The sequence below is a fragment of the Neovison vison genome, chromosome 11 (genome assembly GCF_020171115.1).
Source record: "Neovison vison isolate M4711 chromosome 11, ASM_NN_V1, whole genome shotgun sequence".
Taxonomy (NCBI): domain Eukaryota; kingdom Metazoa; phylum Chordata; class Mammalia; order Carnivora; family Mustelidae; genus Neogale; species Neogale vison.
In genome coordinates this window covers 171,650,182-171,665,449 of record NC_058101.1, presented here as the reverse complement: position 1 = coordinate 171,665,449, position 15,268 = coordinate 171,650,182, and the positions used below count along the sequence as shown (strand labels likewise).

General features: G+C 38.2%; 1 protein-coding gene across 5 annotated transcripts in view; it reads left to right on the top strand.

The window, feature by feature from the left end:
* PSD3 (pleckstrin and Sec7 domain containing 3) overlaps window positions 1-15,268 on the top strand; it is a 688,004-nt gene that overhangs the window by 573,612 nt on the left and 99,124 nt on the right. For all 5 annotated transcript variants that reach the window (XM_044225254.1, XM_044225255.1, XM_044225257.1 and 2 more), the window contains one exon: window positions 13,643-13,713. In XM_044225254.1, the coding sequence (XP_044081189.1) occupies window positions 13,643-13,713 (71 nt within the window). The remainder of the gene's footprint in view (window positions 1-13,642; window positions 13,714-15,268) is intronic.

The window sequence follows — 15,268 nt, the reverse complement described above, 5'->3', positions numbered from 1 at the left end:
GAAGAGATTGGGATCTCTTCTGATTTGGGGATAAAAAGAAGTTCAAAAATAAAGAAAGAAAAAAAAGGAAAAAAAGAATTAAAAACGAATAAAAAAGTATAAAAAAGAAAAAATATATGTATATATATTATATAAACTAGTTAAAAAACGTTAAAAAAGAAAAGGGTAAAAGTTTAAAAAAAATTTTTAGCAGATGAAGAGAAAAAAAATGAAAAAGAAAAAAATTAAATTAACTGCAAGACTAAACAATCACAGGGGAAAGCCATGAGTTCCGTGGTTTGTTTTCTCCTCCTCTGGAATTCTGCTGCTCTCCTTGGTATTGAAACTGCACTCCTTGGTAGGTGAACTTGGTCTTGCCTGGATTTCTTGTTGATCTTCTGGGGGAGGGGCTTATTGTAGTGATTCTCAAGTGTCTTTGCCCCAGGCGGAATTGCACCGCCCTTAGCAGGGGCCAGGCTGAGTGATCCGCTAGGCTTTGCTTTCAGGAGCTTTTGTTCCCTGAGCGCTTTCCGTAGAGTTCCGGAGGACGGGAACACAAATGGCGGCCTCCTGATCTCCGGCCCGGAGGAGCCGAAAGCCCGGGGCCCCGCTCCCCAGTGCGCCCTCAGCGAACAGCACCCAGTAACTCCCGTCTGCCCAACCTCTGGCTGTGTTCAGAGCTCACCGAGCCCGCGACTGGCTCAGGGCAACACCGAACTGTGAGCTTACTGTCGGCTCTGTCTCTGCAGCCGGATTTCCCGTTCCAATATCCGCAAGCTCTGCAACACTCAGACACCCCCGATCCTTCTGTGACCCTGCGAGACCCGAGGCCACGCCGACCCCGCGTGGGCTTTGCCCCGTTTAGCCTCTGGAGCGATGTCCCTCAGTGGCACAGACTTTTAAAAGTCCCGATTTTGTGCTCCGTTGCTCCGCCGCTTGCCGGGAGCCGGCCCCTCCCCCCGGGGTCTATCTTCCCATCGCTTTGGATTTACTTCTCCGCCAGTCCTACCTTTCAGAAAGTGGTTGTTTTTCTGTTTCTAGAATTGCTGTTCTTCTTCTCTTCGATCTGCCGATGGATTTGCAGGTGTTTGCACTCTTTAGATAAGCTCTCTAGCTGATCTCCTGCTAGCTGAAGTAGTCTCAGCCTGCTACTTCTCCGCCATCTTGACCTAGGTGGGAGATTCTTAAAGAATGTCACATATGTCCCACTCAGGAGTAGGAGTGGGAGTGGGGGAAGGTTGTAGGGTGTCAGTTTCTGCTTTGTCCTCAGCCAGCCTTCTGTTCCCTCATCACCAAGGTGGCTCAGTCGGCTGAGCATCCAACGGTTGCTTTTGGTTCAGGCCGTGACCCCAGGCCCCTGGGATGGAGCCATGTGTTGGACTTCCCACTCAGCCAGAAATCTGCTTGTCTCCCATCCTCCCTCTGCTCCTCCCCCTGCAACACATGCTCACTCATTCTCTCTCTCTAATAAATAAATCTTTACAAGAAAAACACACACACACACACACCTACCTCAGTGATGTGTAATTTAAGTTTGCTTTCTACCAAGGAAGGTAGGATACCTCTTCATCCTGTAAGGAAGATAATTTAAGAATTTTGCCAAATTTTCAGATGCGTCACTAGAGAAATAAAACAGCTTTAAAAATGTCTTATGCCTTTTACAAATATGTCATAAATGTATCCCAATTGTACTAGTATAGAAGAGCTTTTGCTGAGCACATCTTTGTTTCCAAGTTCAGGGAGGGTTTATTTTGGAATGCCCTCACTGGTATCACATTATATTTTAAACATCTTTGCCCAGTAACAAGGAAATTGAAGGTTCTATGCAAAATTCTCATAGTCCCTTTGGTTCCAAACCTGGTAGGGCCTGCAGTGTTAGCCTTCAGGCCATAACTCAAGAATTCTTTCTCATTAGTATGAATATGGCTTACTGACCTCTACTCTTTTGGGGGGAGGGGGGTGGATGGTATTTTGTCATTTTACTGGGGCAGTGGAAGAATGCTTTTCAAGCCAATATACAGGAGAGATTAGTGTATTAAAAGAAAAAATAGACAATGTACATACTGTGTCTTTCTATACATATTAAGTCTTTCTCATATTAAACTTGAATAAAATCCAAAAGTTGATGATCAGGGAATCCAAAGCGAGTAGTGGCCAAAAACAGGATGAATCAGTTTTGATGTAGGAAATAATTCTCTGGTTTATGAATAAAATAGAAAAATTGGAATAGTAAGATCTTAGCCACATTCCCAGTTTAATTCAGAAGAAATTAAAGTTGAAGAGTATAGCATGCAAATACAAACTTTTACATGAAGCCTATACCTTTTGGTGGATTAAAAAATGTATAATTTATTTTTGGCATATATCCAGCAATATTCTTTACTTACTATTTTATTGCTCAGGAATATTTTCTGATTCCTTCCTCTCTATGAAAAAATGGTAACAATCTGTGCTTTTGGTCCCAGTTATGTATTTAACTGTTTTACGAAGATCAGTGGCAGTAATTGAAGCCAAGGTATTGTTATTTTGTATTTCCAAAAAGGCTTCTTCAAATGTTTAATGAAGATGAGATGAGAACATTAACAAGAACTGTTTTGTAATACTGAAGATTTAATGATAGTTCCGTTATCACCCATCTTTGGAACAACTGCCAATTTCTCTTTTGCAGAAATGTATATTCTGTGTGTGTCTGTGTGTATGTGTGTGTGTGTCTGAGGGGGGGGGGCGGAGGGAGGGAGGAAGGGGGAGAGAGAAAGATAGAATAATAAACATAAAAATTCGTTTGACGTTTTTTGTTCCTTATTTTAACCTACAGTGGTCAGGAAACAGTCCCCTAGCCAGGGCTGATAGTCAAGGAATGTGGACTGGTTCAGTTGAACAGACTGTTTATCATGGCTGTCCCTTCAGTCCTTATTGGGCTGTATTTTCCCTGATCAGTCAGAGTCCATGCTAAGTCAGCTCTTAAATAGCTCTAATGTAACTTCTATCTCAGAGTTAACCAGGGCACTGGTCTTGGTCTTTCCCTGGTCTTTCCATGCATTTCCCAACTGGTCTTCCCCTGCATACAAAGCAGAGCAAAAGTGTCCAGTACTGTGGGGAGAAAGTACTGCAGGTTACATGGGATCTCAGATTCCATATCAGTAGAGATTATAATAATTGCTTCCTCTTAAAGTTGTAGGCTTTATTAATACACATTAAGTTTTGGAACAGTGCTTAAAACAGTATGTGTTGTTACTTCTGCTATAATTAGTGCTGCTATTAGCATTGGTACCATGCAAAAACATTGGGCTGGTCACATCTGAGAGGTCAGACAGAGGGGTCATGACTCAGCTCTGAATTTCATGGCCATGAGCAAGGATGCCTTTGAAAGTTCTAGAATTCAGTGAAATTAGAGAAACATACCTAACTCCTATCCCAAAGAAGAAACAAATGAACAAACAAACAAAAAACCTCCAGAGAACAAAAGCCTGAAAAACCGGTTTCCTCAGAGCCTACCCCCTTGATGGGGACAGGAGTACTTAACTCAGGAAACAATGCCTGAAAAACCATGTGGCAGGCCCCTCCCCCAGAAAACCAACAACCACCACTACTTCATAGATACAACTTTTATTTTTAATTCATTCCCACTATTCTGGGTTTTTTTTAATAGATAATTTTTTAATCTATTTACCATCACAGCGAGATGTCCAGTACATCAGATTCCATAATAACCTTTAAACCTGAACTTTTTGATACATATACCTGTGTTTTTCTTTTGCTTTTCTATTTTTAAATTTTTTTATTTAATTTTATTTTAGTTTAGTTTATTCTTTTATTTTTATTTTTATTTTTAAATATTCATATAGAGTTAAACTTGAAGGTAATCCCCTTTCCCCAGTCTGTGCTACCCCTATAGGTAAACCAGTTTTTAATCCCCCTTTATCTTAGGAAAGTTGAGTCCTTTAACAAAGATATCAAGATACATCCAGGAAGAACCAAAATAACCTTCCTCACCCACACTGAGAATTTATAACCACCCTCCCATCTTCTGACACCTAACTTGCTTACGCCAAGCCCCTTCTCCCTACACTATGGTAGATCTGTCCTTGCCCCTCATGCTTGCCTCAGTCCTGGGCTACAGTACGCCTCCCCCAGAAGAATGGTGCAAATCAAGCCAACACCACATCTCCTGATCTAGCCTCAGTTCTGATGATAGTGGCAGGTCTCCTTTTGCAAGCAGACCCATGCATACCTCTTAAAATGTGCACCACTTGGGTGAGGACCAAACACTGCCCACAAAAGGCAAAGAAGCCTCTGCAACTAGCCACACTGAAGGATAAAGCAGCCAGGACACAGGACACAACAGCAGGGCACACACAACACACACAGGAGATGCTCCTTAAGGTGTCAAGTCCTGTAGAGGAGGGTCACTGCACTGTAGGACATTGTAAGACCTCTTCTTCATATGGCCATTACCTTAAAGAGCAGGAAATGAACTAACTTTCCTAACACATGGAAAAGATAGTTAGATAAAAATGAAGAGACAGAAGAGTATGTCCCAAATGAAACAACAGGATAAAACCACTGCAAGAGACCTAAGCAAAATGGAGATAAGTGATATGTCCAATAGAATTCAAGTAATGATCATAAGTATACTCACTGGACTTGAGAAAAGAAAAGGACATCAGTGATTCCCTGAACAAAGATTAAAAAAGAAGCAGCAAGACAATAAATGAAATTAAAAGTACACTTGATAGAATAAATAGCAAATTAGAGGACTCAGAGGAACAAATTAATAACCTGGAAGACAGAGAAATGGGAAGTAATCAAGCTGAACAAAGAGAGGGGAAAAATTACGAAAAATGAGAATAGATTTAGGGAACTCAGCAATTATATCAAGCATAATAACATTTACATTTTAGGGATCACAGAAGAAGAGAAAGAGAAGGGGACAGAAAATTTATTTGAATTTATTATTTATTTATTTGAAGAAGTAGCTGAAAACTCCCCTAATCTGAAGAAGAGATCCATATCCAGGAGGCACAGAGGTTACCCCAACAAAATCAATGCAAGGAGGTCCACACCAAGACACATAGTAATTAAAATGGCAAATAGTGGTAGAGAAAAAAAAAAAAAACTTTTAAAGCACCAAGAGAAAAGAAGACATTTCTTATAAGGGAAATCTGCTAAGCAATCAGTTGTTTTTCGGCAGAAACTTTACAGGCCAGAAGACAGTGGCATGATATATTCAAAGTGCTGTAAGGGAAAAATCTTCAGCCAAGAATACTCTATCCAACAAGACTATCATTCAGAACAAAGTGACAGACAAATGGATCAAGAAGATGTAGTATATATGTATATATACAATGGAATACTACTCAGCCATCAATGATTTCATCAAAATGAAATCTTGTCATTTGCAATGACATGGATGGACTAAAGAGGACTATGCTAAGCAAAAGAAGTCAATCACAGAAAGACAATTATCATCTCATGTGGAATTTAAGAAACAAAACAGGATCATAGTGGAAGGGAGGGAAGACCAAATCAGAGAGGGAGACAAACTATAAGAGACTCTTAACTATAGGAAATAAACAGGGTTGCTGGAGGGTAGGGAGATGAGGGGATGGGATAACTAGGGGATGGACCTTCAGGGGGGCGCAAGATGTAGTGAGCCCTGGGTATTATATAAGACTGATGAAACATTGAACTCTGTGTCTGAAATTAATAATACATTATATGTTAATTAATTGAATTTAAAATTTTTTAAAAAGAACAGAATGACAGATAAATTTTCTCAGAAAAATTAAAAAATAAAGTAGTTCATGACAACTAAACCAACCCTATAAGAAATATTAGAAGGGATCCTTTGAGTGGAAAGGAAAGGAAAGGCCATGGTAAGAGTAGGAGAAGTAGGAAACACAAAAGGTATAAGTAAGTATATCTGTAAAAACCAGCCAAGGGATTCACAAAATGATGTAAAATACAATACCATATACCTAAAACATGAGGATGAGAGAAGTAAAGAATGGGTTCCAACATAAGCAACCATCAGCATAGCATGGACTGCTATATGCAGAAGATATTACATATAAATCAATGGTAGCCACAAATCAAAAACCAGTAAAAATAAGCAAAGAATAACAAGAAAGAGATCCAAGTATTTCACTAAAGAAAGCCAGCAAACCAGGAAAGAGAACAAGAGAAGAAAGATAGGAGAAAAACTACAAGAATAACCACAAAGTAAGTAACAAAATGGCAATAACACATCTATCAGTAATTATTTTCAATATAAATGTACTAAACACTCTAATGAATAGGACATAGGGTGTAAAACTATAATATGATAGCACCTCACACCTGTCAAAATGACTAAAATCAATAACATAAGAAACAACAGGTGTTGGCAAGGATGTGGAGAAAAAGGAATCTTTCTGCACTGTTAGCCAGAATGCAGACAGGTGCACCCATGTGAAAAATAGTATGGAGCTTCCTCTAAAAATAAAAGACAGAACTACCCTATAATCTAATGAACACAGACTGGGTATTTACCCAAAACACATAACAACACTGATTCAATGAGATACATGTCCCCTTATGTTGATTGCAGCATTATTTACAATAGCCAAACTACAGAAGCAGCCCAAGTGTTCATCAACAGATTAGTTGGTAGAGAAGATGTGGTATATATACGCAATGAAGTATTACTTAGCCATAAAAAGAATTAAATCCTGCTATATGCAACAACATGGGTGGAGGTAGAGTGTATAATGCTAAGCAAAATAAACCAGTCAGAGAAAGACAAATACTGCATGATTTCACTCACATGTGCCATTTAAGAAACAAAACAATTATTAAAGGAAAAAAGAGAGACAAACCAAGGAACAATATTCTTAACTCTAGAGAACAAACTGATGATTACTAGACAGGGATGGGGTGATTCAATAGGGGAAACAGGGCAAGGGGATTAAACAGTGTTTATAAGGATGTGTGAAGAAGCATTAACACCTGTTTTTTTCAACTATTCCCCAAAAAATGAAGAAGGAAAGCTTCCAGATTCAATCTTTGAGACCAGTATTAGCGTAAGAAAACCAGATGAAGACACCACAAAAAACAAAAACAAACAAACAAACAAAAAAAAAAAACAAAACTACTGGCCAGTATCTCTGATGAACATAGATGCAGAAATCCTCAAGAGAATAGTTGTAAACCATGTCCAACAGTACATTAAAAAAAATCATTCAACAAGATCAAGTAGGATTTATTCCCAGGATGGAAGGATGGTTCAATATTTGCAATTCAATCAATGAGATATATCATAGCAATTAGAGAAAGGATAAAATTCATATCATCATTTAAATAGATGCATCAAAAAGATTTGACAAAGTATAACATCCATTCATGATTTTTTTTTCCAATTTATTTATTTTCAGAAAAACAGTATTCATTATTTTTTCACCACACCCAGTGCTCCATGCAAGCTGTGCCCTCTATAATACCCACCACCTGGTACCCCAACCTCCCACCCCCCCGCCACTTCAAACCCCTCAGATTGTTTTTCAGAGTCCATAGTCTCTCATGGTTCATCTCCCCTTCCAATTTACCCAAAAGCACATACCCTCCCCAATGTCCATAACACTACCCCCCTTCTCCCAACCCCCCTCCCCCCAGCAACCCACAGTTTGTTTCGTGAGATTAAGAGTCACTTATGGTTTCTCTCCCTCCCTATCCCATCTTGTTTCATGGATTCTTCTCCTACCCACTTAAGCCCCCATGTTACATCACCACTCCCTCATATCAGGGAGATCATATGATAGTTGTCTTTCTCCGCTTGACTTATTTCGCTAAGCATGATACGCTCTAGTTCCATCCATGTTGTCGCAAATGGCAAGATTTTGTTTCTTTTGATGGCTGCATAGTATTCCATTGTGTATATATACCACATCTTCTTGATCCATTCATCTGTTGATGGACATCTAGGTTCTTTCCATAATTTGGCTATTGTGGACATTGCTGCTATAAACATTCGGGTGCACGTGCCCTTTTGGATCACTACGTTTGTATCTTTAGGGTAAATTCCCAGTAGTGCAATTGCTGGGTCATAGGGCAGTTCTATTTTCAACATTTTGAGGAACCTCCATGCTGTTTTCCAGAGTGGTTGCACCAGCTTGCATTCCCACCAATACTCTATGTGGAAAACCCAAAAGACTCCACTCCAAAACTGCTAGAACTTATACAGGAATTCAGTAAAGTGTCAGGATATAAGATCAATGCACAGAAATCAGTTGCATTTCTCTACACCAACAACAAGACAGAAGAAAGAGAAATTAAGGAGTCAATCCCATTTACAATTGCACCCCAAACCATAAGATACCTAGGAATAAACATAACCAAAGAGGCTAAGAATCTATACTCAGAAAACTATAAAGTACTCATGAAAGAAATTGAGGAAGACACAAAGAAATGGAAAAATGTTCCATGCTCCTGGATTGGAAGAATAAATATTGTGAAAATGTCTATGTTACCTAGAGCAATCTACACATTTAATGCAATTCCTATCAAAGTACCATCCATCTTCTTCAAAGAAATGGAACAAATAATTTTAAAATTTATATGGAACCAGAAAAGACCTCGAATAGCCAAAGGGATATTGAAAAACAAAGCCAAAGTTGGTGGCATCACAATCCCGGACTTCAAGCTTTATTACAAAGCTGTCATCATCAAGACAGCATGGTACTGGCACAAAAACAGACACATAGACCAATGGAATAGAATAGAGAGCCCAGAAATAGACCCTCAACTCTATGGTCAACTAATCTTCGACAAAGCAGGAAAGAATGTCCAATGGAAAAAAGACAGCCTCTTCAATAAATGGTGTTGGGAAAATTGGACAGCCACGTGCAGAAAAATGAAATTGGACCATTTCCTTACACCACACACAAAAATAGATTCAAAATGGATTAAGGACCTCAATGTGAGAAAGGAATCCATCAAAATCCTTGAGGAGAACACAGGCAGCAACCTCTTCGACCTCAGCCGCAGCAACATCTTCCTAGGAACATCGCCAAAGGCAAGGGAAGCAAGGGCAAAAATGAACTTTTGGGATTTCATCAAAATCAAAAGCTTTTGCACAGCAAAGGAAACAGTTAACAAAACCAAAAGACAACTGACAGAATGGGAGAAGATATTTGCAAACGACATATCAGATAAAGGACTAGTGTCCAAAATCTATAAAGAACTTAACAAACTCAACACCCAAAGAACAAATAATCCAATCAAGAAATGGGCAGAGGACATGAACAGACGTTTCTGCAAAGAAGACATCCAGATGGCCAACAGACACATGAAAAAGTGCTCCATATCACTCGGCATCAGGGAAATACAAATCAAAACCACAATGAGATATCACCTCACACCAGTCAGAATGGCTAAAATCAACAAGTCAGGAAATGACAGATGCTGGCGAGGATGCGGAGAAAGGGGAACCCTCCTACACTGTTGGTGGGAATGCAAGCTGGTGCAACCATTCATGATTTTTTTAAAAAGGCTCTCAACAAGGTAAGTTTAGAGGGAACATACCTCAATATAAAAGACCTTATATGAAAATCCTACCTCATACTCAATGGGAAAAAAGCAGAACATTTCTCCTATGTGAGGAACAAGACAAGGATGTCCACTCTCACCAATTTTATTCAACAAAGGCTGAAAGTCCTAGCCACAGCAGTCCGACAACGAAAAGAAATAAAAGGCTTTCAGTATTTGCAGACGACATAATACTAAATAGAAAACCCTGAAGACTCCACCCAAAAGCTACTAGAACTGATAAATTCAGTATAGTTGCAGGATAGAAAAATCAGTGTACAGAAATCTGTTGCATTTCTATATACTGTTGATAAAGCAGCAGAAAGTAATTAACAATCCCATTTACAACTGCACCAAAAATAATAAAACACCTAGGAATAAATGTAACTAAAGAAGTAAGTCAAAGACCACACAAAGAAATGGAAAGACCTTCCATGCTCTTGGATTGAAATAACAAATATTGCTAAAATGTCTTATACTACCCAAAGCAATCTACAGATTTAATGCAAATCCCTATCAAAATACCAACAACATTTTTCACAGAACCGGATCAGACAATCCTAAAATTGGTATGGAACCACAAAAGACCCTGAATAGCTAAAGCAATCTTAAAAAGAAAAGGTGGAGGCATCACAATTCCAGACTTCAGGTTACGTTGCGGAACTGGTAATGAAAACAGTATGGTACTGGCATAAAAATGGACACATAGATTAATAGAAATGAATAGAATACACAGAAATAAACATACAACTACATGATCAATTAATCTCTGAAAAAGGAGGAAAGAATGTGCAATGGGAAAAAGTCTATTCAACTGGTGTTGGGAAAACTGGACAGCAACATGCAAAAGAATGAAACTGGACCATTTTTTTTTCACTACACACAAAAATAAAGGCAAAATGGCTTGAAGACCTAAATGTGAGACCTGAAACCATAAAAATCCTATCTAGGGCACAGGCAGTAACTTCTTTGACATCATCTATAATAAAATTTTTCTAGATACTTCTTCTGAGGCAAGGGAAATAAAAGGAAAAATGGATTCACAGACCTCTACCTCTGGGGATAAAAATATATTATATGTTTATAAAAAATAAAAAATAATAAAAATAAAAATAAAAAATAATAAAAATAAAAATAAAAAATTTTTAAAAATTTAAAAATTTTTAAAAAGGGAAAATGAACAATTGGGACTACTAAATTAAAAGTATTCGCACAGCGAAGAAAACTCTCAACAAAACTAAAAGGCAGTGTATGGAATGGGAGAAGAAATTTGCAAATGACCTGTTAAAGGGTTAGTATCCAAAATACACAAAGAACTTAACACCCAAAACACAAATAGCCCAATTTAAAAATGGGCAAGATATGAACAGACATTTCTCCCAAGGACATCCAGATGGCCAATAGACACATGAAAAGATGCTCAATATCAGTCATCATCAGGAAAGTACAAATCAAAACCACCATGAGATACCACCTCACACCTGTCAGAATGGCTAAAGTCAAAAATTCAAGAACAAGTGTTGGCAAGTATGTGGAGAGAGAAAGGGACCCTCATGCACTGTTGGTGAGAATGCAAACTGGTGCAGCCACTGTGAAAACAGTATGGGGGGTTCTTTACAAACTAAAAATAGAACTATTCTAAATACCCAGTAATTGCACCGCTGGATATTTACCCCCAAAATACAAAAACACTAAGAGGCACATATGCATCCCCATGTATATTGCAGCATTATTTACAATTTCCAAATTATGGAAGCAGCCCAGGTGTCCTTCAGTAGAGGAAGGGATAAAGAAATGGGGCGCGCGCACGCGTGTGTGTGTGTGTGTGTGTGTGTGTGCAAGGGAATATTACTCATCCATGAAAAAAGAATGAAACCTTGACATTTGCAACAACATGGATGGATCAGAAAATGTGACACTAAGCAAAATAAGTCAGAGAAAGAGAAAAAAACATATGATTTTACTCACACATGGAATTTAAGAAACAAATGAGCAAAGGAAAAAAGGAAGAAATGAAGAAATAGACTCTTAAATATAGGGAACTGATGGTTACCAGAGATGATTTAGGTGGGGGCGTTGGGTAAAATAGGTGATGGGGATTAAAGGTGATGGGAAAAAGCAAAAACTAACTAAGTAAATAAAAATAAGAGAAAAACAAGAAAGAAAAGGGATTTCTCTAAATTACTTTCCACCATTAGCTAGTGATTTGCCTTAATTTAGGTAAATTACCTTATTTTTAAATAAAGCATCTGAAGTTTTGAAAAGTTGGTGGATTGGCCAGGAGTTACTCGGGGGTTTTGGGTGAGATGGTTTAAAACAAGACTAGAAACCAGCTGGTCTGTTTCTAGTCAGGTACCTTCAGCACACCATGCTGCCTTTGGTCCTGCTCTGCCATGGCTTGTGCAGCCTGTGGTCACTTCTGTGTGCACCATTCTCACATCAACCATATCGATTTTGACACATACTGAAAAGTACAGTCAACATTTATGTTACACACACACACACACACACACACACACACACAATGATCTGTGGCTCTCTTTATAAAGGAGATGACGATGTACTGTTGTTGATCAATTATTTTTGAGTAAATACTTTTAAACCTTGCATAGTGAAAACAGATGGGATGATTTTTTTTTCTTTTTTCTTTTTTTTAATTTCCCCTGGAAACCTGCAGAGCGGATGTTTTGAGTCCTTTTTTGACAGGTGGATATATCAGTATGGTGTTGGCAGGGGCACCTGTGTTCTGTAGGTGGATATTCACACAATTCCCAACCCTAAGGATTTTTGAGTCTTCAGTCAGAGATTTAAAGGATTTTCTTAAGAAAATACATTTCCTAATTTAATTAGGTATCCAAGTTAAGACAACATAAAGGCAGCCAAATGGTTGATGGAGGAATAAGAATAAGTGGTCCTCTCTACCTATTTGGATAGACATGTTTAGAAAAATGGCATTCAGGGGTTCCTGGGTGGCTCTGTCATTAAACGTCTGCCTTCAGCTCAGTTCAGGATCCCAGGGTCCTGGGATCGAGCCCCGCATCGGGCTCCCTGCTCAGCAGGAAGCCTGCTTCTCCCTCTCCCACTTCCCCTGCTTGTGTTCCCTCTTGCTGTCTCTCTCTCTCTCTGTCAAATAGGTAAATAAAATCTTTAAAGAAAAAAAAGAAAAATAAAAATGACATTCAGGTAATAACATTTTCCAGTTACATTATTTTAATTAGGATTAAGATTGGATAGTAAACTGTTCGCTAATCTATGCTTTTGTTTTAGGATAGTCTATAAGAGTATACATAAGTCAGTTGAGAAATTCTACTTTTTACTCCAAGAAAATATAAACAAAAATAATATAAGGACTTCTGGAAGAAAATTAATTTGGAGAATTTTTATGAGGGTACCTAATGTCTGCCTTACACATTGCCAGGTACTGTGAATTATAGAAATGAAGGGTACCTGTTCTCACTTCATTCATAAATCCCCTGAAAAGTGACACTTTAACAAAAATACTGTTAAGAGTGTGGCAAGATCTGCAATGAGTTACCACAGGTTGCCATAGGAATAATAATATCTAAAGTTAAAATCCAGTTGGTGGGTGTTGAGGGGAAATGCCAAGAGGAGTTCTTTTATAGTCTGAGATTTTAATGATTTCTAGAAACTTTGAAAAGCTATAGATGATCTGTTACATGAGCCTTCTAAGCTTTCTCTTAGATTAATATATACTTCCAAAATGCCTCTTTGCTTTCCCAGTCCTTAAGTCATGTCTATAGAGCCATGCTTCCTGGCTTCCAGATTCTTGTTCTCCTCTCTTTCTAGTTGTGTGACCATTAGTGGATTACTTTCTGTGCTTCAGTTTTATAAAAAGACAAGTCATAGTACCTGTCTCGCAGGATTATTGGGAGGATTAAGAGAGATAGTACATGGAAGACATTTTTGGAATATTGCCTGTTTTTGTTAAAGTCTGAAGAAAATTTTAGTTCTCATTATTACTAATTTTGGAAGTTAATAAACTGGGAACATTGAAACACAATCACCATGTTGATCATTTTGACTCTTTCTAAAATGCTTTTTTCTGTCAAATAAAATTTTCCATTTTTTTTCCCCTTTTTAGCTCCAAGAGGAAAGCGAGGATGGAAAACTTTTTATGCTGTACTAAAAGGAACAGTCCTTTACTTGCAAAAGGTAAACATAAATTAAAAATGAAGCCCATAAAACTTTATGAAATAATTTGACAAGGTACCCACAAAATATTTACTTTGTACAAAGAGTACCTACATCGAACACCCAAAAAATTACTTAATTGATGTCTAAATTCCTTCTTCATTTTTTTGTTGTTGTTTCTGGTTAAAAATTATTCTAGAAATTCTAGAAATTATATGTGTATAATTATATATATTATATAAAGTATTTTATACTCAAAATATTTGATGATATATATGTTATAGTATATATTAAATATAAATATAAATGTGTGTGATCAGAGCTGTGTTCCATTTGTGTTCCGTTAGAAATTTTGAATATAGGTTAGACTGCAAATGGTCTGTGTAGTACGGTCCTGTGGCAGCACTTGTTTCTTGGTTATTTGTACTATAGATTAGTTAGATCCTTCATTTATCTCTTTGACTAACACTATGTAATAGAATATCTTTATTTAATTATTTGCCTTCATTTAAATCTTACCTAAATCTAGAAACACACTTCAGTCAAGTCCTGAAGCGTTGGTACTTATATAATCCAGATTATCTGGGGAAGTTTTTAACTGGACCATTTCCTACCTGGATCCTTTCTTCTAAATCCCAGAATCTGGAAATCTGTTTAGGATCAAGTTTGTATGTTCTGCCTTTGAAAAGTAATCCCTTGGGGCTTCTACCTCCCTAGCTCTGTGTGTGTAAACATGAGAAATTTGTGTGTTGACTGGAATGAGGTCCACCCCTTCCCAGGGCCAACCAGGATTCCAGCTCTAACTGTGAAGGGCTGCTTGGAATTCAGGCAAACAGACAGCAAGGCAATAACAACACTGCCCTCAATGATGACTGATAGGAAAAGTCATTTTTTTTTTTAAGATTTTATTTGTGGGGCGCCGGAGTGGCTCAGTGGGTTAAGCCGCTGCCTTTGGCTCAGGTCATGGTCTCAGGGTCCTGGGATCGAGTCCCGCATTGGGCTCTCTGCTCAGCGGGGAGCCTTCCCTCTCTCTCTCTGCCTGCCTCTCCGTCTTCTTGTGATTTCTCTCTGTCAAATAAATAAATAAAATCTTTAAAAAAAAAAGATTTTATTTATTTATTTGACAGAGATCACAAGCAGGCAGAGAGGCAGACAGAGAGAGAAGGAGGAAGCAGGCTCCTTGCTGAGCAGAGAGGCCGATGTGTGGCTCAATCCCAGGACTCTGGGATCATGACCTGAGCCGAAGGCAGAGGTTTTAACCCACTGAGCCACCCAGGCGCCCCGAAAAGTCATTTTTTTAATGGTGATAAAAAACACATAACCCTCAATTTTTAAGTGCACAGCAGATAGTATTAACTGTCAGCACAATGTTGTACAATAGATCTCTAGAAATTTTCCATCTTGCATGACAAATACCAAGTAAACAGCAATTCTCCCACTATCCCTCTCCCCAACCCCTGGCAACCACTATTCTACCTTCTGTTTCTGAGTTTGGCTATTTCATGTAAGTGGAAACGCATCGTATATTTGTCTTTCAGTGACTGGCTGATTTCATTTAACATAATATAATGAAGGT